This window comes from Oxyura jamaicensis, chromosome 4, assembly GCF_011077185.1.
Source record: "Oxyura jamaicensis isolate SHBP4307 breed ruddy duck chromosome 4, BPBGC_Ojam_1.0, whole genome shotgun sequence".
Lineage (NCBI taxonomy): Eukaryota > Metazoa > Chordata > Aves > Anseriformes > Anatidae > Oxyura > Oxyura jamaicensis.
The window spans coordinates 49,431,840-49,451,648 of record NC_048896.1 but is presented as its reverse complement, the minus strand read 5'-3'; the positions used below and the strand labels follow the sequence as shown (position 1 = coordinate 49,451,648).

The 19,809-nt window shown below is 36.5% G+C and overlaps 1 protein-coding gene across 4 annotated transcripts in view; it reads left to right on the top strand.

Moving 5' to 3' along the window:
- The window catches only part of RXFP1 (relaxin family peptide receptor 1), a 59,518-nt gene that overhangs the window by 15,999 nt on the left and 23,710 nt on the right, over positions 1–19,809 (top strand). For 3 of the 4 annotated variants that reach the window (XM_035325909.1, XM_035325907.1, XM_035325908.1), the window contains one exon: positions 9,432–9,587. The exons of the other annotated variant lie outside the window; for it this stretch is intronic. In XM_035325909.1, the coding sequence (XP_035181800.1) occupies positions 9,432–9,587 (156 nt within the window). The remainder of the gene's footprint in view (positions 1–9,431; positions 9,588–19,809) is intronic. 4 annotated transcript variants of the gene reach the window in all.

Below are 19,809 nucleotides of genomic sequence, written 5' to 3'. Positions count from 1 at the left end.
AGAAATAAGCCAGATGTCTCTGATGACTGGTCAGCTAGCTAACACTATTCACTTTAACAAAGTCAGAAACCCTATGAGCTTGAGATAACTTCTGATTTATAGCACTTTAACTGGAGCGTCAAAACTAATAGTGGTAAATGATGTTTACTCATAATAAAAATATAATAGACACTGTGTGATTTCTTTAAATTGAACCAAGTATTTATTAGCTGGAATCCAAGAATTCATTTACTGAAGCACAGTGTCCCCAAATTTATTCTTCTCAAAGTAGTCACATGAACCCTTAAAAGGCAAATTCCCTAAAATATTTTCAATTTGTTTTACTTCAGAAATAGAAAAAAAGAGAATTTCATTTTATAACACTTTAGGAGGATGGGAACACACAGATTTATAGCAACCTCCTAAATCTGACCTTGTAGTTCTATATTAAATTTGAATTCTTAATAGTTATAAATTGTTATTAGTAACAAAAATATGTGAATAAATAAAGTGTATCAGATAATCCTGTCTCGGGCTCACCAAGAAAGAATATGTTTTTATTGTTACAAAATTAGTCTTAAATATGCTTCAGAGCTTCATTTTAAGTTATGCTGGCTTAAATCCATTTTAAGAACTATCATAAAAATCCTTTCAGCTTTCCTTAAAGGCACGAGGAATGAAACAAACAGACTATGCTTCATATTTCAAATACTTTGGGTAAGATTCCCAAAGCAGTATTTTTTTTTCCTCTCACTCTCTGGAGTTCTAGACTGGGAAAGCTTACCTGAATTACTAACTCTCTTTTAAAAAGATTTGTTTCAGTTTGTGTTACCTGAGAGAAGACAAAAAATGTTGTGACTTCTGAAAGTGTGGCTGAAGCACAGCTTTCTTAGTTCAAGCCACTCTGTAGCAAAATAAGGGACTAAAGAACTGTAAGAGATGGAGAAAGAGGAAAAAATCTTCCACCATCCTTCCTCAGGTTCCTTCGTTTAGTCCAAAGTCAGGTTGGCAGTTCTCAAATCTATTCTCTTTCATCAATATGGCAAGGTATTCATTATGCCAGTCTTTTTTTTCTTCTTTTTTTTCTTTTTTTCTCTTTTTCTACCAAAAGAACATACCAAATGTGGAAAAGAAGTTACAGCTAAGTCATGCAATTATTTTTTTTTGGGGGGGGGGGCGGGGAAGGAAGACCTAAGATGTTAGGCAAACCATTAAGACCTTGTAGATTGTTTTCTGTTATGAGCAGTTAATGACAGTCACATAATTCTTTGCTCTTTTGCTCATTTACAAATAATGGATTCTCAGACCATCGTACAACTAGAGTATCAGCAAGTAAATGCCCTGTTCATTGCATTACTGATTTCATTCACTTTTTTTCCTTGCAGCTTTCTCTTAGGACTTCACTATGAGTACTTTTTCTTCATCTCCTAGTTTTCTTTTCTTCTGTGCATGCATGGATGCATGAATACCCATGTACAAAATTTTCTCCCCTGCATATAACAGTGTTTCATGAAAATCAAATAAAGCTGCCTTTTCTTTATGGAAACTTAAGCGCTCTATTACAAACATCTGTTATTAGTTAATTTGAATGGTTTGGTTTCCACTAAGCAGTATTTCACTTTTGCTTACTTTACAGTCACTTATGGCTGATCAGGTTAATTTATGCAAAGCAACACATCTGAAGTGAACTTCTCTCCAGTAATCCCTCATTAGGTATTTAATTTCAGAGTGTTGATTATCCAGATGTCATGAGTGATTGTTGCTTGAGGGACACTAATTTACTGATAACCAAGTGTTCTCGATCCTCTTGGCTAAAGTACATTTTAAATTACGTTATTGCTGAGATAAACAAAAAAACTTCATTAGCAAACCATTAGGCATGTTAGGAGTTAGGAAAAATGCTGCTAAATAAGTTTTTTTTTTCCTGGTATTACAAAGTATCAAAAACACTATTCCTGGTGTGAAGCCTAGAGATTTTATTTATTTGTTTTTAATGTAAGTGTTTAAACTCATAAATGAGGTGTTGCAAAGGAAGAAAAAAGTGATTATTTGAAACAGATTTTGGGCCTTGAAGAACCAGCCCAAGCCTGCTCCACAGTGTCTGTGAGACAGAATCCCCTGGGAGGGAATGTGTCTGATGGCTAGCTAATGCCTTTCTGGGTCTTTCAGGTGGGATGGTGCTACCTGGTGCGATATATTTAATACACTTACTTCATTTTTATATCTTCCCTTTTGTTCTAGGCCTAAAGCCACCCAGAGAAAACCTTAGTGTTTCATCTGTCCACACTTGATGTTGCGCTAATATAAAACAGAAATTAGTGACACCCCAGGAGTTATACCAATGCAAACAAACAAACAAAAAACACAGTAGGCCAAATAAAAGCCTACCTTGGAAATGATGTCAAAACCCAGAAACCTGATTGTTTACCAAAATAATAGTCAGACATAATTTCAGTTCTGTGTATCTGGGGAGAAGAAGAAGGGGGAAAGGGGAGTGACAGACAGGCTTGTCTCTGCTCGTTAATTTGTGTCTCTGTGTCAGACATTGTGCTGAACCTTCAACCTCTGGGAATGCCTCACAAAATGTGAGTTTCCAGTTAAAATTCATTATGCTACATTTTGGGGCTTTTTCAGATAATAGTAGCTTTTTAAGCTCTTTTCTGTGCATTAGAGTCCTTTTGTTCTAAGTTCTCTGTAAGCAGAACAAAAAGACAAATTAATAAAAGGTGCAGAGCCAAATCCTCTGGCAAGGTGCCATGTGACCAGTCTGAATTGCTCTGCTTGCAGTTTCTGGCCCTGAAGCTGATTTATCTGGCGGTTCGACAAAGAGGATCTTCCAGTGCTACAGCTGGATTAATTAGACTGAATTAGCTGTGGCATAATTGATAACTAGCTTCAGTAATGTTGCTATGAGATTGGAGTCTATATTTTGCAAAAGATAGTGCAAATTTTGTGCAGCTTTGTAGGCTGCTCTTGAAATGAAGGCATTCTGAAATACACAGCAAGATGTAAAGATACAATATGAAATTAAAATCCAAGATAATGACCAGATCAGCATGCAGAATAGGCAGTCATTGTATATGCATCTTTTCTGATAAACTCCTTTGCTCTGTACTGTGTTTAGTGAAAGCAAATGTTTTCTATAGTTAGTTGTAAACCTATGCGTGTGTAATTCAGGTAGTGCACATTCCTAGAATGACATCTGATATGGTCAAGTAAACATGAATGGACTGCAATACAACTGAAAAATGTAATTCTGGTAGTAGTAGCCAAAATATAAAAAGGTGACTAGGGTTTTACAAATGAAATTTTTGCAACCATTTGAGATTCTGAATAAATTATAGACATCAGGGCTGAACAATTAGCAAAGGGGAAGAGGAGCAAATTAAGGAAAAGGCAACATAATGATAACAGTTTGATTAATATTCCAGTGGAGGTCTTGTACAGACATTGAAATCTTTTAAGCCATGGATGTTTTGCCTCCAGGATTAATGTTACAGTATCTGTCATCACTAGAACAAGGCATGTATTGGTCAACAATTTTTGCCCAAGGAAGTTACTCCAAATGCATATATTAACAGCATTCAAGTTCAAGTGTGTAAACTGTTTTTTAGTCTTCCTTAAAATAGAATCTGTTTTTAATAATTACTTACTGTTTTTTTTTATTTTAATAGCTAGAATTTTAATAGCATAGGATTCCCATCACACAGTGACAGAAATCACTAGTAATATTTTCCTGAGAAAGTCTCTCCCAAAGTTGATACTTCTTTAAAATTAGTTGCTGAAAAGGATGCATTCTACTGACAAAGCTGTAGTAAGTTAAGTAATAGCATAAAAATGTTAATTTCATACTTTATCCTGAAACTGGACTAACTTAATCTTGGTCTTTATCATAAATTGATCCAAACAATTCTTTGTTTAATAGGAAGAAGCTGAATAATTTGGAACTAATAATTAATTAGATATGATCTTCTTCTAGACGTTATTGTGATGAAAATTCAGAGAATAAGTTCAGAGAACAGTTCATTTAAAAAAAAAAAAAAAAAAAAAAAAAAAGTATTGTCTTTGTAAGATCTTCCTGTATCTTTTTTCCTGACATATAGCAATTCAAATGCTTCTGTTTGGTCAACAACTTGTCATTATTATTCTTCATCAATTATCAATTATCCCTTTTTTAAACTAAAGGAACTCAGTTATAAACCTGTTTTATAACCTTATTCTGATGACTTATCTTTGAAAATAAAGGTTACAGTCCTATGAGCTCTCCTCCTCTATATCACGCTAAAGGTTTTTGAAAGGCAGTTCACGGGCCCTTCAAATAACTTTCAGCAGAAAAGAATTTTTTTAATCTCCTGTCATCTTGAAGTGTTCAGGCTGGAACAGAAATGACAGGCAAAATCAATTTCAACTTTAACATTTTCTTTGTTGACTCTTCTGTTTAAGACAAAGGAAATATTCTGTTTCAAAACAGCCATTTTAAAATAAAATGTTCAGATTTTTCTTGCTCTAGCCCATTTGCCAATGTGTACAGAAGTACAGTACTAGTAACAGATAAAATTGGGGGGTGGGGGGGAGGCCTCCTCATTTGATAAATTTACATTAGGCTCTGAAAAACTAGGGCTTTTGTAGCCCTAGTAAAATAATTTTCCATGATAGTAAGTACAGGGTGTATTCTTCAGCACCATGATCATTTGTCAGTCCTTGTAATCTTTTCAAACTTTTTAAAAATAGTTGGATTTCCTCACCCTCCATGCTTTCAAACTGATAACTTATTCCAAGTGAAAAACAAACATATTAGCTAACTTGGCTGATGGCATTTGAGAGTCATTTTGGACTCCTGACAGTGGGTCTTCAGTTGATTATAATTTTGGAAAATACAGAAATATTTTCCTGCTATCATGATATGCCCTTATTTGAACCTCCAGTAACACAACTGGGACTCGTGACCAGCAAGTACCAAAGAGTGAGTCACGCTGCTTTCATTAGTTTAACTGTTCTGTCTAATCAGCCCAGTCTTTTTTCCATGGCCGAGTCACATTCCCTTTTCATATGGAGCTACAAGTGACTGCGTTAACTTCTAGTGCACATCTCTTACTTGGCTTCTCAAATACCATTTGTGACCCATTACCTGTTTGTAAGAGTTCATGCAGTTTTGTTGTATTTTTTTTTATAAAGAATGCACAGAAATAGTAAGCTAGATGGATCAGGTCAGTTTGAAGGAAAGCCGTGTTCTCCTGAGAATATCTTGTTCTTTCCCAAATACGTTCTCTTCTTGGTTTCTCCTTATAAGATCTTAAAGAGGGGCTGTTGTGTTCTTTCCTCAGTGATTCTGCATCTCTAGAGGAGACAGTTTTGTCATCTTAACTAGATGACAAGCCAGCTTTGGCTCATTCCTTTTAAAAAAGGAATACTTCAGCAGTGTTAAATTAGTCTCGTGTTTTAAAGCCCAAGAGAAGAGTTAACTGCCTTCTTCAAGGTTAAAAAAAAAAAAAAAAAAAAAAAAAAAAAAGTTGTGGATGAGTGCCTCAGCAATAAGTGCCTCAAAACAGCAGGTCTGGACTAGCTTAAAAGGTGCATTACATGTTCTCTTGTCTTCTTGATTAAAGTTCGAGAAGAGTTGGGACTGGGGGCAGGGAGGGAGATCTCAAAGTACTTGACAGTCAGAAAGAGATTCAGATTTTCAGAAATCATGAACGAGCACTAGTCTGTGCAATATTATCCTGTAAAGAGACGGCAAGCATCTTGTCAGCTTGTTCCTGTTTTCCATTTCTTATGATACCACTTCACCTGTCTTTTCCATTTGTTCTAAAAACGTTGCAAATGTTTTAATATTTACTCTGATCACTCTGAGGAAAAAAAATGCTGAAATATGTGAAATTATCTCTGACAACTGGGAGAGCAAGAGGTGGTTTTATGTAGGATATATGATATATACATATTTTTCTTGGAATATCTGTAAAAGTAATCATTTTGATGTAATCAGGTCAGTCACAGATGTATACTTTTCATCCTCACTATTGAGACCTAAACAAATCTGTCCTAACTTCCTCCTTTTATCTAGTTTTTACCTTTGTAGCTATATACACATCTAAAAAAAAAAAAATTATCTTCCTTTATCTGTCTGTAGGCTGCACAGTTTGTCATCTCTCTGAAGGACATCAGTCTTTCTCTGTCAGCTGTGGAAGATCACAATATTGGCCAAACTTTCTCATTATAAAACAGAAAAATTTTGTATCTTTAAGCCAAGTTATTTTTTTATATGCTTTGCTGCTGGTACTTCTTTTGTGTTATAGGGGTTCTCATGCTTTTACAGTGCTAGTTTGGCTGTAAGAAGCAAAGCTGAGATATTCTATCCTGGATGTGAATGAGAACCCATAAAACATTAGGAGTACCTTTGAAGCTTGATACACGTGTGCAACAGAGACATAACATATGGGTTAATAAAAGGAGCACAAAATAAATTTCCTTTTTTTTTTTTTTGATTTAACACAGAGATAGCTAGTGACATGATGAAATAATCTTTAATCAATAATTTTAGAGCTGTTCTATCAGGAAGTTTAGCAGCTAAAAAGACAAGTCAATGAAACATGAACTATCAGAAGAGTGGTTCAATTTTCTCGTATTGGAAAATGAGTAACAGGTACTAAGGTTGACACCTTTAATACTGCATGATAAAGACAGTATGAGAGATCATCCTGACATGATAAACTCCAGTGTCAGAACAGTCTGTATGTGCAAAATAAGCATAGATTTTTTTGTTGCTGTTGTTGCAGTGCTATCTTTATTTCACTCACATATAAAACACTGTTTAAATTTTCTCAATCCAAAAGATAAACATTTGAATATTGTCTAGCATTTTACAGTGGATTTTTTCTTACCACCTCCCTACCTTAGTCAAGTTTGCCAAATATTTCCCCAAAGGCTTGGGGTTTTTCCATTCATAAATCTGCTGTGATCTGCAGGGCTCAAACTTCTGTCTTTTTTTGCATAAACAAAATGATGTTAACAAGTCAGAGGACAAAGACCAGTACTTTCAATGGTTAGACTTGGATGATGCTGTTACATGTTGATGCCTTGATATCTTCCTTCCCAGTCAGATATTTACATGCCAGAGTAATCCTCTGTAGCCCAAAACAAGTGATTCAGAGATTCAGAATAGGTGTCATAAGGCTATGCATTTCCAGAGAATTCATAAAATCACACAATCCCTTACTGTGTTTACTCTTCCACACAGAATTATTTTTGAACCGTGACAGAAAATATTCATTAATTCGTTCAGGAATTAATACCATTTGACTAAATAATACTTTCTAGAAAACCCTATGAAAGTCCGTTGAATGCTGATGTGAGAAGATAAATGCCATTATTTGCAATTTAACCTGTATAGACATCAACCTCTGTAAGTGCAATGTTCAGCTCAGTATCAATATGTCTCCAGTGTGTAGTGAAAACAACTTGACAAAATGTAGAGGGTTGTTTTGTTTTGTTTTGTTTTTCATTTCCATTTGTTTTTTCCACACTGGTGTTTCTAACCAGGTATCTCAGTTGCTCAAATTGTGACAGATAACTGCACTGAAGGGAGCCTCAGTTGTCTGATTTTTATCTTTTGCCAGCATGAGACTTTAGGCACTAAGTGCCACATGTGCTTAATATTATATCATTATATCAGCATAAATTTTTTTGCTAATTATTGTTGTGTGGAAAAAGTTAAACAAACGTTATGAATATGAGCACAGAACTACAGAGAACAACATGCTAAGAATTCGTGCTGGGATTAGAATATAGCCATGTTTTAAGGTACCTGTGTACAGGAGGGTTAGAGACCTAAAGCATAATTCCTAAAACATTTAAGTCATTACATAAGTTATAGCGTGGTGCATAAAAGCAAAATCGTTCAAATTTCAAAAACCATACAGTAATGGTTAGCTGGAATATAGGGCTTTCAATGCAGGACACTTCTAATAGCAAAGACAACTCTGTGCGTATCTGAATAACAAAATATTTATCTCAGAATTTCCTCCTGCTACTGCTCTTGCATTTCAGTTTTCAACAGTTGTAAACATTGTCAAGGGCTTAACAGTTGAAAGTTCTTTCAGAAGAGATTTCTTATGAATTTGAAGTACTTAATTTACTTTCAGGTGATTACCTTAGCGTAGGAGAAAAATGAGGACTAAAATTAGATGTTGTATAATAACACATTCCTTGTTAAACTGAAAAAGTTACGTAAAAGATTCATACTTTGTCTTATGAAAATAGCCTGGAAAAACAGTTGCATGTTCATACAGCATATTGTCACTTCTGAAACAAGCAGCCCATCACAGCTGGTGAAGTTTGTATAGAGTATTTCAAGTATTTCACTATAGCAATGGAACTTAAAATATAATTCGTATGGAACTTGAGTCCTTTGTTACAGCATCCACTAAGTCAAAAGTTAGCTGTAATGACTATCTGGTTTTATTTTATTTTTTGAAAGTACTTCAAAATTTAAATAGCAAGCCTTTGCAGAATGGTACTTCAGTGGTTAGGGCTGCTGAAGATCTGGAAGCTGGAAGAGCAGTAGGTAACATTGTGGGCTGATGATGCTTTTCTCTCTTTCCAATATACTGGCAACTTAACCAATTGCATGCTAGAGTAATTTCAAACCCTCTCCATCAAATGCTCATGGAAAGAAGCTGATCTTGTACATTAGGAAATTCAAGCTGACACTCTGCAAACCATTACAAAAGCAGCTTGTAAACTGTATTTATCATCAAAAGAAATTGTTGGTGGCAGCAGAATTTGTCCCTCAGTTGCACTGAAGGGTCTGGTAGGGCATCATGTGTCTGCAGATGTGAGGAACTGAAGCTGCTGGAGTACAGAGAGCAGAGGAATGGGGGACCAGAAGAATCTTTAGTCGTTCTTCAACAAATTGATGTCACAGATTTGAGCTTACTTTCCTTGTGCTTTGATCCTTGATCAGTCTACATCCAATAATTGCTTTAAAATTAGAATACATTTAAAAATACATAATTTTAACTTTGTACAAAAAGGACTTATCTATCTGGGGCTGAAATTTCAGCACAAATTAATATAATGCATATCTGCATAGCTTATCTGGTGTATCACTATAATAAATTAATTTCTAGTGCAAAGCTATCCTTTTAAATAGTGGCCTTAGGTCATTTCTCTTGTATGATTAGCACTTCCATCTTATTACTAGGATGCGTGGGGAGGAATTACCTGGTTACTTTATATCAAAGCAAATATTAATTAGCTTACGATATAAATGTTTCTTGCCAAGTTGACAGTACTTAATATACTCTTGTAATTGCATGTCCAAAGAACTAATATGTATTTATCACTTGATATTCACATTCAAATGCAAATGAGTATTTATAAAAGCATAATCCCAACAATCTTTATACATTAAGAGCATACCTTGAAGTAAGCATATTCTTTCTGTGTCTGTTTAGTCATCCGTGACTCTTTGGAAGATAACGTTTCTGGAGGCGGTGTCACCTGCCCCCTGGGCTATTTTCCATGTGGCAATATCACCAAGTGCTTGCCCCAACAACTTCACTGTAATGGTGAGGATGACTGTGGGAATCACGCTGATGAAGACAACTGTGGTATGTGGTTAAGACTTTACTTTGTTTCTGACAGTCACTGAAACCCATAGGCTGTTCGTATCACCTGGGGGTTTGCAGAGTATTAGCAATAAGAAAGTTACATGTATTGCAGAGGACAGAGCCAGGTATTTGCTTTAGCTGATAAAGCCACCCAACAAGCCATTTCCTAGGAAGAAAGGACCACATTTTTTGTTTGTATCTTGTGTAAGTTTATCCAATTTTATCCCTGCTTTGAACTTATTTGGTTGTATTGTTTTCATTTGTACATATGCATGCATGTGATCTAGCAAAGATCCCTGCTGAGGAAAGGTGGACATACGAACTGACACAGTTTGTTATGCTTGACAGAACTTAAAGCTGTCTGGGAAGAGTAATTTAGAAGAATTTTCAAGGTTTGCCAAAAAGCTTTCATGTCTGAATTCTGGGGGAAAAACAAAACAGTGATTGTGTGTGTTCTGCAAGCTACACTGCTACCAAGCTTTGTGTTTTGGAAATGTTGAAATCTGAGGAAATGCACACAAATAGGCCACTGCTGCTGGCCCATGTCACTCCTGGCCCTGCTGGATGGTAGCCATGAACCCAGCTTGGTTTGTGGGCTCTGCCTCAGCTGCAAACTGAGCAGGGTCAGGGCATGGGCTCTGCATAGGCACTTGCCGTGCTGTTTATTGTGAGCATGGCCTGGACACAGCTTTAGTCTGTGCTGAACAGCATCTCTCATGCAGTAGCTGGACACTGTTTGGAGGGTAGCACAGGCCAGGGATAGTCTGGGAGATGATTCTGTGTGTTTTGTGAGAGCTTAGCAATTTGGTTGAGAGCTATTGCTGCAGGGAGAGAAAAGCAGCCCCAGCACATCTTATTGTCAGCAACAGCCTGGATGCTTTCAGAGCTACTCTCCAGAACTTCTCATCCCTGGCAGATGGGGAAACCAGACTTCCTATTCCTGAGTAGCTTGCCTGTAGCAGTGGAGGGCAGCCAGATGTACAGTGCTCAGCCACACACCCTGCCTCCATCTCCACAGAGCAAAGCAGGTGAACTGTTTGCCTGCTCCAGCCAGGCACGCTGCCATCAGAACTGTGCGTGGAGCCAACAAAAGAAAAAAAAAAAAAAAAAAAGAATGAAGTGAAACTTCAAAGATACATATACTAAAAAGTAATTTTCAGAAAGATAGAGTTTGAAACAAAATGTGGTAAAGGTATTTTCATTAACTATCTCAGCAAAATCAATAGGGTTTTGAAAATAGTCTCACTTGTTCTTGTTGCATATTTTTGGAGCTGATTGTTATGTCTGCTATGTATTAAGCATTTATGCCTATCAAATTCTAGCACATTACTCTATACAAGCTTGCTTTTAATTCTAATCCCATTTAATGGACCTGCAACTTTCTCTAGTTTTATGACACTTGCTTCTGCCTTAAACATACTTTTCATTGCCAATAATCAAAATCTTAACAAAACTGGTTCTTTTTCTATTATTTTTCTGTGCACAAGTTGCTATTTAAACAGTTAGTTTATGCATGTTCCATTTCTTGATGGTACCAGAAAGTCTACTGTGCAAGGACTTGCTGAAAGTGTACAGCTCAATCAGGTGGGGATTAGGATACACACAGTTTTGTAATGGGATATACAGGACAGCAGAGCCTGCAAGACAATTCGGCTGCGATATTAAATCCAATTCTGAGTACAGTAATTCAGGAATGAGATAGAGACAATTTCAGAAAGTCTAAATCATAAAAAATGAAGAGTCATTGCATTGACTCCCTGAGAAATCTATGCTATTAGTGTTATTCTTGTATCTTGACCCCGTATTCTCATTTGGAAACGCATGCCTTGTGTAATGCATCAAGGTCATGTTCAGCAGTATTCTTTTCTCAAAAACTGGTGTAGCAGTCAAATTTTATTATTTGAATAAGGGAAGAGTCACTACATTGCCTGAGAACACAAAATGTTCTGTTGAGGTGTTTGTAGCACTCCTACACTGCAGTACATGTGGAAATCTTTGGGGGATAGGTTTCTGTTTAGTAACCATTCATCTTAAAATCCAAGAAAGGAAGCCCCCTGATTAGCTCTCAAGGCAAGCTAAGCAGCTATTTTTCTGCTGCCATTTCCCAGGACCATTTTAGTATGCCTGCCCTAAGCCAGGAGTAATATCTGGTTCTTTCTAACCTTTTTTTTTTTCTTTTTTTTTTAATTTGCAACTAGATTTCAGTTGAAGTCATTGCTCCTGGTTACAGAAAAGCAATTCAAAATTAAATTATTCTAGTGAAGTAATTGATGCAGCATCATTGGAAATTGTAATCTTATCCACAAGGTACTCTAATTAAGTAGCTCAACTTTTAAATTCTTGTACGCTTCCATCTTGCATAAATCTGAATAAGAGCTTTGAGGTGGCCAGTCTACAACATTCAACACAGCACATGTGGGGATGGAAAAAAATCAGTATAGACCCTCAAAGGTATTCAAAAAATATTTATATATATACAAATATATACATGCATGTGTCTCAAGTAAGGCTAGCTACAACAACCACTTCACTGATGTCTTCATTAATGATAAAGCACTATCTTAAGCCTACAGAAAAATATTATAGTGAAGACTTGCATGTATCTTAGAGCAGTATTATAAAATAAGGAGACACAAAGCAAAAAAAAATATATATATATATATATGAACAGTAGTCTTTTCTGTGATGGAGAGGACAATACTGATGAAAAAGAAAATGAAAAAAAAAATCACTTCTTTTGAAAATCATAATACTGCTATTGAAAAAAAAAATGTACAATTGTTTGAAAAAAACAGGTACTCTGAACATAAGAAAATCCAAAGTCCAGCTGTTCAATAGTAGCCTCAAAGTGTGCTGAATATTAATAGCAACAGCAATTACTGAAATAGCACTTTTAAGAAATATCAGTGTATTAAAGAAGCAGAGAAGCAACTAGCATGAAAAGCACACTTAGATCTTCCAAGAGAGAGTTGCTTTGTAAAAGTCTTTAAATGTCATTGCAACAAAAAGAAAAGGGCATAATTTCTTCTTCTATGGCTGGCAATTACAAAAAGCTGAATTTTAAATTACAATTCAAAAGCTGTCTCAGTATTCTTGTCTTGCAAATTAATTACTTAACTTGGAATCTTAGACCTCCACATCCAATATGGTTAATCAGCAACACAGTTTATGATCTTCCCAGTAACCTACTGGTTTACTGCTCGTTATTATTTGTTTGATCCTCATTATGCAATGAATGAATTATACACTGACATATTCTGTACCCCAGACAGATACGTTGAATGCATACCACAGACATTTCAAAAAAAGCAAAGATTTCACTAAATATTCCAAGTATCTTGTAGCAATCCTGTCCATTTCCTCTTTTCTTGAGTAAAGTTCTGTAGGTCCCCACTTCATTCTTATAATGATATTTATTGTTGTAATCTTTGAGATTTGCAATATTAGTCCTGGTTCATGAACTGCATACCCCATAACAGTAAAACGTGATAATAAATATTTGAAACTAAACTGAGTCTTCATTGATAGATGTTTTCAGATGTGCAGTAATTGAAGTTCATGTTCAACCCAAGTACAGAGAAGTGATGTGACATGAAATAAGGATCGTAGGCAGAGTCAGAAACAGATCTGAGACTGCCACTGTAGGGCTTAACCTCAAGGTGTGGATCTCCTACTGGGCAGGTCAGCTTCACCATTTCTTCCACTTCCCACCCCTTCTGGAAAGGGGGGAACTGTAGCCAATAGGTTACAGTAGAATGAAGCCACTTGTGTTTGAAAATTCATCTGCCTTTTTCACCCAGTTGGATTTCCAGCCAATAAGATAATATGTGTGATATTCTTATGGGAAAGAGCTTGAGGCAAGATAGTAAACAGCAATAAGAGGAGAGTAGCAATTTATCATGCCCTAAGTGATGAGAGGTTCTTTTCAAACTATCACTAGATACCCTTAAACATGCATGGAAAATATAATCTTAGCTTTTGAAATTGAAAACATAGTCCATCAAGTCAAAGCGGGAGGCTCTGCAAATTTGCCATAAATATGATATTTTTAAATAAAAAAGATTTATTTAAAGTTTTATCATTCGTCATAAAAGCTTATGGCCTTGAGGAATTTTCCTTTCTAAGGCTGAATGTGGCAGTAAATTGTTCTCTGCTCTTCCACCCCATACTCATCCTTTCTGAAGCATTGAGTTCTTCATAAAATGACCAAGTGCAATGTCTACCAGTTCAGCCTTTATCACATTTCACTTGGAGTTATTTTTGTATTTGTTAGCAAAACCTAAACTGTGGAAAAAAGGTAGAAATTCCAGCATCCTTCTGTGCCCAAGCTTAGCTAAAGCTCAAGTTGGCAAAGCAGCATGAGTTTGAGAGTATTTGTGCCACTGAGACTATGTTTGATTTCAAATGTAATGGCTTCAGCCTAATTTTCAAGGTAAGAGCTGTTCCGATTTATAGCTGTAATATTTGATTTTGTGGCTACTTGATGTTTTGTTGTGTTTTGTTTTTTGTTCTTGTTGTTGTTTTTAATTTTCACTGCTTTTTTAAATAATTAGAAAGAATAAATACTAGGCATAATCACCAATTCTGCTCAGCTAAAACTTTGGTAACGTTGCTATGGGGATTGTTCCTAAAACAGGTAGAATAAAAAGTATTTCTCATACTGAAGACTTTGCTGCAACGTTACTGCTAATGTACCCTAACCTAGCTCTGGGCAAAGCTCTTTGAAGCTCAGTGGCATATTAAAAGTGCCACATTACATATTCCCCAGTACTTATTTGTGGAGAGAAGCATTTTTAAATATCTGGTTTGACAGTGATACTTAATGATAAGCTAAGCAAAATCAACAACAGCAGACAAAAACAGCAGTTTTTTTAATGCAAAACAAAAATAACAGAATAGTATTTGTGATGTAGTTTTCACTGAGTCCACGTTTGTTTATATGAACAAATTCTGACATGACAAATTGCGAAAACATATGAAAAGTTAAATCATAACATAAATGAACTCTATAACTTTGGACAGAAAACAAGTAGAGTTGCCAGTAATCATCTATGGATATTTGTTTTCAAAATACAAACTCTCTGAGTATCTTCAGACATTTTTTTTCCTTAATCTGCTCCCCAGTTTACATTTAGAAACTTTTACTTAAGCACTTGATATATGTATAAAAATCCATTAGTCTTCTGTGCACTTAGAGGGCTGAATGAGCAAACTTCCTAGATAAGAGGCAGCTTTCTCTGAATAAATATTCTTACTATATCATTATGTAGTGATAAAAGTGTAATGTTATCAGTCTAATAACTTCTGCGTAATCATCTCTAGATACATCACTAGGTCAGTTATCATTTTGTACTCATATCATGTTAATTATAAAGTGCTGCAAAAATTATCAGTGTAGTTAAATGTTAAATCATTGTAAGACTGAAAATCTGTTCCTCCTGTGTGATCTTCTGAGATCTTTGTTGCAGCTGACCATAATATTCCCCCCATAATCAGCATGATTTGCTCATCCTACATGTAAACTAGCTGTTTTACTAATATGAAGCCAGTGAATGGAATAAGTTGAGAAGCCTTACAGTAAATAATAACCATGCAGCTTACCTCAGTTTTCTTGTTCCTACACCAGCCATCAGTGCTTGAATTTAGTTTGGTACAAAACTGTACATGAAGAAATACAGAAATGTAATCAGATCTCAAAAGGTACTGAGCTTTTCTCCTTTCAGAGGAAACTCTGAATGTTACATTCTAACTGGGCAAGTTGAAAGCACATGTTATGATATTTTTTGAAGTCTAAGAGGAAGCCCTACTGGTTTGTCTCAGATACATTTAGTACTATGTGTCAGTGTCCTGTAGTTACAGGCTCTGAAGATCCCTTGAATACAAAGTACAGGTGCACTCATACCTTTAAAAATAGTCCTTCCACTTTCAGATTTATAACTTTTTCCTAACTTCCATTAGGGTTTGATAATGCCCAAACATGCAGTCTAAATCTATGTAGTTATTGGATTTACGATGTTCTGTTCTAAACTTAAAATGCAAACAGTAAGACCAACATAAAACCTTCAGTCATACCTCCTGGGCTTTTGATCACAACATGTCTTACGAAATAAGGCTCAGCCTGGTGAAAAGAGATCTGGACTGACTCCACTAAAATCAATGGAAAGGCTCCCACTGACCACTGACATCAGTGAGCAAAGATTCATAACTTACCTAAATTAGGAAAATAATAAAAAGCTCAGATGTTTCAAAAAAATGTTTGTGACTCATGTGCTAGCATTTCTAAATAGCATTGGTTAAGATTTTTGGAAACACTGTTCTAGAAGTAATTTTCTTCTCTAAATGGGATGAAGTCCAGATTGCGATCTGCAACCTGCCACAGAAACAGCAGATATAAAATACAGTATCTTCCCATGTAGTCTGTGATACATAACCCTCATAAATAAATGCCTTATTTTTTCTCTTAGATTTAATTTGTAATAGAAAGGATATGCTTTACACTTTGCTTAAAGTTAGGTTTACTGTTGTTGCACACTACTGACTAGTTCTTATATTCCATCTTGAAACTGGTTGTTGAAATGGACTCTTAATTTATTACTAGCAAATCTCTAGACTAAATGGTTATGTGCAAATACTACAAGTAGAATAAAAAATATTTAAAAGTAAAAAATGTTAAAAATACAAACACTTCAGCAATCATATCCACTTAAAAATCTGCACATGTTGTGCCTAATTGTTTGCACCTCTGTAGACTGGATCTTTGCATCATGGATGGGGCATTAGAAAAGCATTAGCTATTATTGCGTATCTGACTATAACTTACTAGTAAGAATAAAAAGGGAACAGAAAGAACACCATGCTACGGTGTTTTATCATTTTTTCACTAGCAGGGTCTTTAATTATGTAGTACTTAATAGAACAAAGTAGCCTGAGCTATTTTGAGAGCACAAGTTTCCTCAGTGTTAAGAAATTTGGCTTCTGGACAATTTTGCTGATAGTTCTGCAAAACTGTTTTTTTGGCAGTTAGGCAGTGATTGTAGTATGTGTGCATTTGTTTTTTAATCACAGTGTCATAGCTACATTTTTCCAGTCCAGTGAAGCAAGAACAGGCATGCAGATTTAATTTAAGATGTTTTGTGACTCTCCGGAGGAGTTCTTCACTGGCTAAATGCACTTACCATTGTTTTGCTCCCAGGCCTAAGAGGTCTCAGAACAAAAGGCAGCTTTCAGCTCCCCAGATCTAAAGTTCAGTTATAGATGTTCGTTAAGGTCTCTGTAGCTCATAGGCTGCATATACAATGGAAGTCACAAATGTGAATTTCTGAAAGAACTGGGGCAGCAGGCTGTTTGAAGTCTGGCACATATTTGCTTCTAAAAAGCACAGTCCTCACCTGTTGCTGGGGACGATGCCATCAGCATGTGACTGGTTGCCTTGTTAAATAAGATATAACATACTACCTGCCTTAATAAAGGCCTATAAATTCAACAGGATGAAAGCAATAACATTCTGTATAGTTGTCATAATGCTTTTGTATATGTTTCTTTGAAGGTCTGTAAAGTTTTATAGGATTATTGCAGTTCTAGAGATTTGTTAAATCATATTCTACATTTCCATAGCAGAAATCTAAATTTGTATGGGATGTTTGAAAGCATGTATGCAAAAGATACATGTTTTAATATTACAAGATTGTTCATAAGGGATAGGAAGAAGCTTGCATAAGAAACAGCGTGGCCAGCAGGTCCAGAGAAGTGATTGTCCCCCTGTACTCGGCTCTGGTGAGGCCGCACCTCGAGTACTGTGTTCAGTTTTGGGCCCCTCGCTACAAGAAGGACATGGAGGTGCTCGAGCGAGTCCAGAGAAGGGCTACGAAGCTGGTGAAGGGTCCGGAGAACAAGTCTTATGAGGAGCGGCTGAGGGAGCTGGGACTGTTTAGCCTGGAGAAGAGGAGGCTCAGGGGCAACCTTATTGCACTCTACAGGTACCTGAAAGGAGGCTGTAGCGAGGTGGGGGTTGGTCTATTCTCCCACGTGCCTGGTGACAGGACGAGGGGGAATGGGCTAAAGTTGTGCCAGGGGAGGTTCAGGTTGGATATTAAGAAGAACTTCTTTCCTGAACGGGTTGTTAGTCACTGGAATAGGCTGCCCAGGGAAGTGGTTGAGTCACCATCCCTGAAGGTCTTTAAAAGACGTTTAGATGTAGAGCTTAGGGATATGGTTTAGTGGAAGATTTGTTAGCATTAGGTCAGAGGTTGGACTCGGTGATCTTGGAGGTCTCTTCCAACCTAGACTATTCTGTGATTCTGTGAAATTTCAGGAAGTCGAAGTTTCCCATTTTTGCCTCAAAACATTGCAGACAAGCTTGAAACGTCTATTTTTAAATTAAAACTAATAATGAATGATCATATACTTAGTCTCATGTTTTCATGGCATGGTATTTTTTTCTATTGTACTTACATTTAAATCTCACTTTTTATGAGACAAAATTCATGTTTGAGCCCTAGATTGTAAATTCTGTTTATAAAGCAAAAAGAAAACACTTGGAGGTCAGAGGCATGCACAGAAGGTAACATATACTTTGGAAAATATCAAATTTTTGAGCTTCACATGGAAATTTTTCATATATGTAGTTGTATATAATACAAGAGTTGTATATAATAGCACTGTTGACATGTTGCAGGGAAGGGATGCCATACAGAGGGACCTTGACAGGCTCGAGAGATAGGCCCGTCTGAATCTCATGAGGTTCAACAAGGCCAAGTGCAAGATCCTGCACTTGGGTCAGGGCAATCCCAAACACAAATACAGGCTGGATGGAGAATGGTTTGAGAGAAGGACCTGGGGGTGTTGGTTGACGAGAAGCTCAACGTAAATATGTGTGCTTGCAGTTCAGAAAGCCAGCCGTGTCCTGGGCTGCATCAAAAACAGCATTGCCAGAAGGGTGAGGGTGGGGATTGTACGCCCTCTACTCCACTTGCTGCTCCGTTCAGCTTAGGGGCCCCCAGCACAAGAAGGACATGGACCAATTACAGCAGCTCCAGATGAGGGCCACGAGGATGATCAGAGGGCTGGAGCACCTCTCCTTTGAAGGCACCTTAGGGAGTTGGGGTTGTTCATCCTGGGGAAGAGAAGGCTCTGGGGAGACAGCGGCCTTCCAGTACCTAAATGGGGCCTACAGGAAAGCCGTGGGGGACTCTTTGTCAGGGAGTCTAGTGACAGGACAAGGGGTAATGTCTTTAAACTAAATGAGAGTAGACTTAGATTAGATATTAGGAAGAATTTTTTTACTGTGGTGTTGGTGAGGCACTGGCACAGGTTGCCCAGAAAAGCTGTGGATGCCCCATCCCTGGAGGTGTTCATGGCCAGGCTAGATGGGGCTTTGGGCAAACTGGTCCTGGTGGGAGGCGTCCCTGTCCATGGCAGGGGTTGGAACTGGATGGGCTTTAAGGTCCCTTCCAACCTAAACCGTTCTTTGATTCTATATGGCCATTTTTTAATATTTTTTTTTCTTTCATTGCCATTCATTCACATTACATGGCATTGAAATAATCAGATTTACATTGATGTAAACTATCAGCAAATTTAACAGCTTTGCTGAACCTCTTGAGGCTTTTAATCAACTTCTTTGTTCATATCTTTAAAGGTTGTTGATAACAAAGTAGAACTTTCACATTTCACTAGACTTTTGTCTCTTCTGGTCTCCAGTGTCATGGCTTACTGCTAAGGGAGCTTTTGAGCAACACAAGGTTTTATAGATATATTTATGCTGTTGCCTTATTTACTTTGTCATATTTATTTCAAAAATGGAAAATAGTTCCAGAAAAAAAACAGAAGAGAAAATTGAAATAATGTATTTAGATCAAAAATACTGTTATATATAAACTAGAAAACTCCCTTGTGCAAGTGTTTTACAGGAATAAAGGTGCAATATTGAGAAGACATTTATCTTTTGGAAATTTGAGCCTGCTTATTTTCTTAAAAGTTGCAGATTAATTAAGTTATCTCAAAATCAAGAATAAACTCATATGAGCAGGAAATCTAGCTCATCCAGAAAAGTGTAAACCTCATTTGAATTGATATAATTCCTGTTGCTGTTGGGGTTTTTTGTTTGTTTGTTTTGTGATTACATTGTCACATATAAGTAGGCAAGCTATACTTAAACTGATCAGCAGGTACAGGAAGCAGTCAAAGTGCAGTAACATATATTTTGGTGTGTGTTAAATTGGCT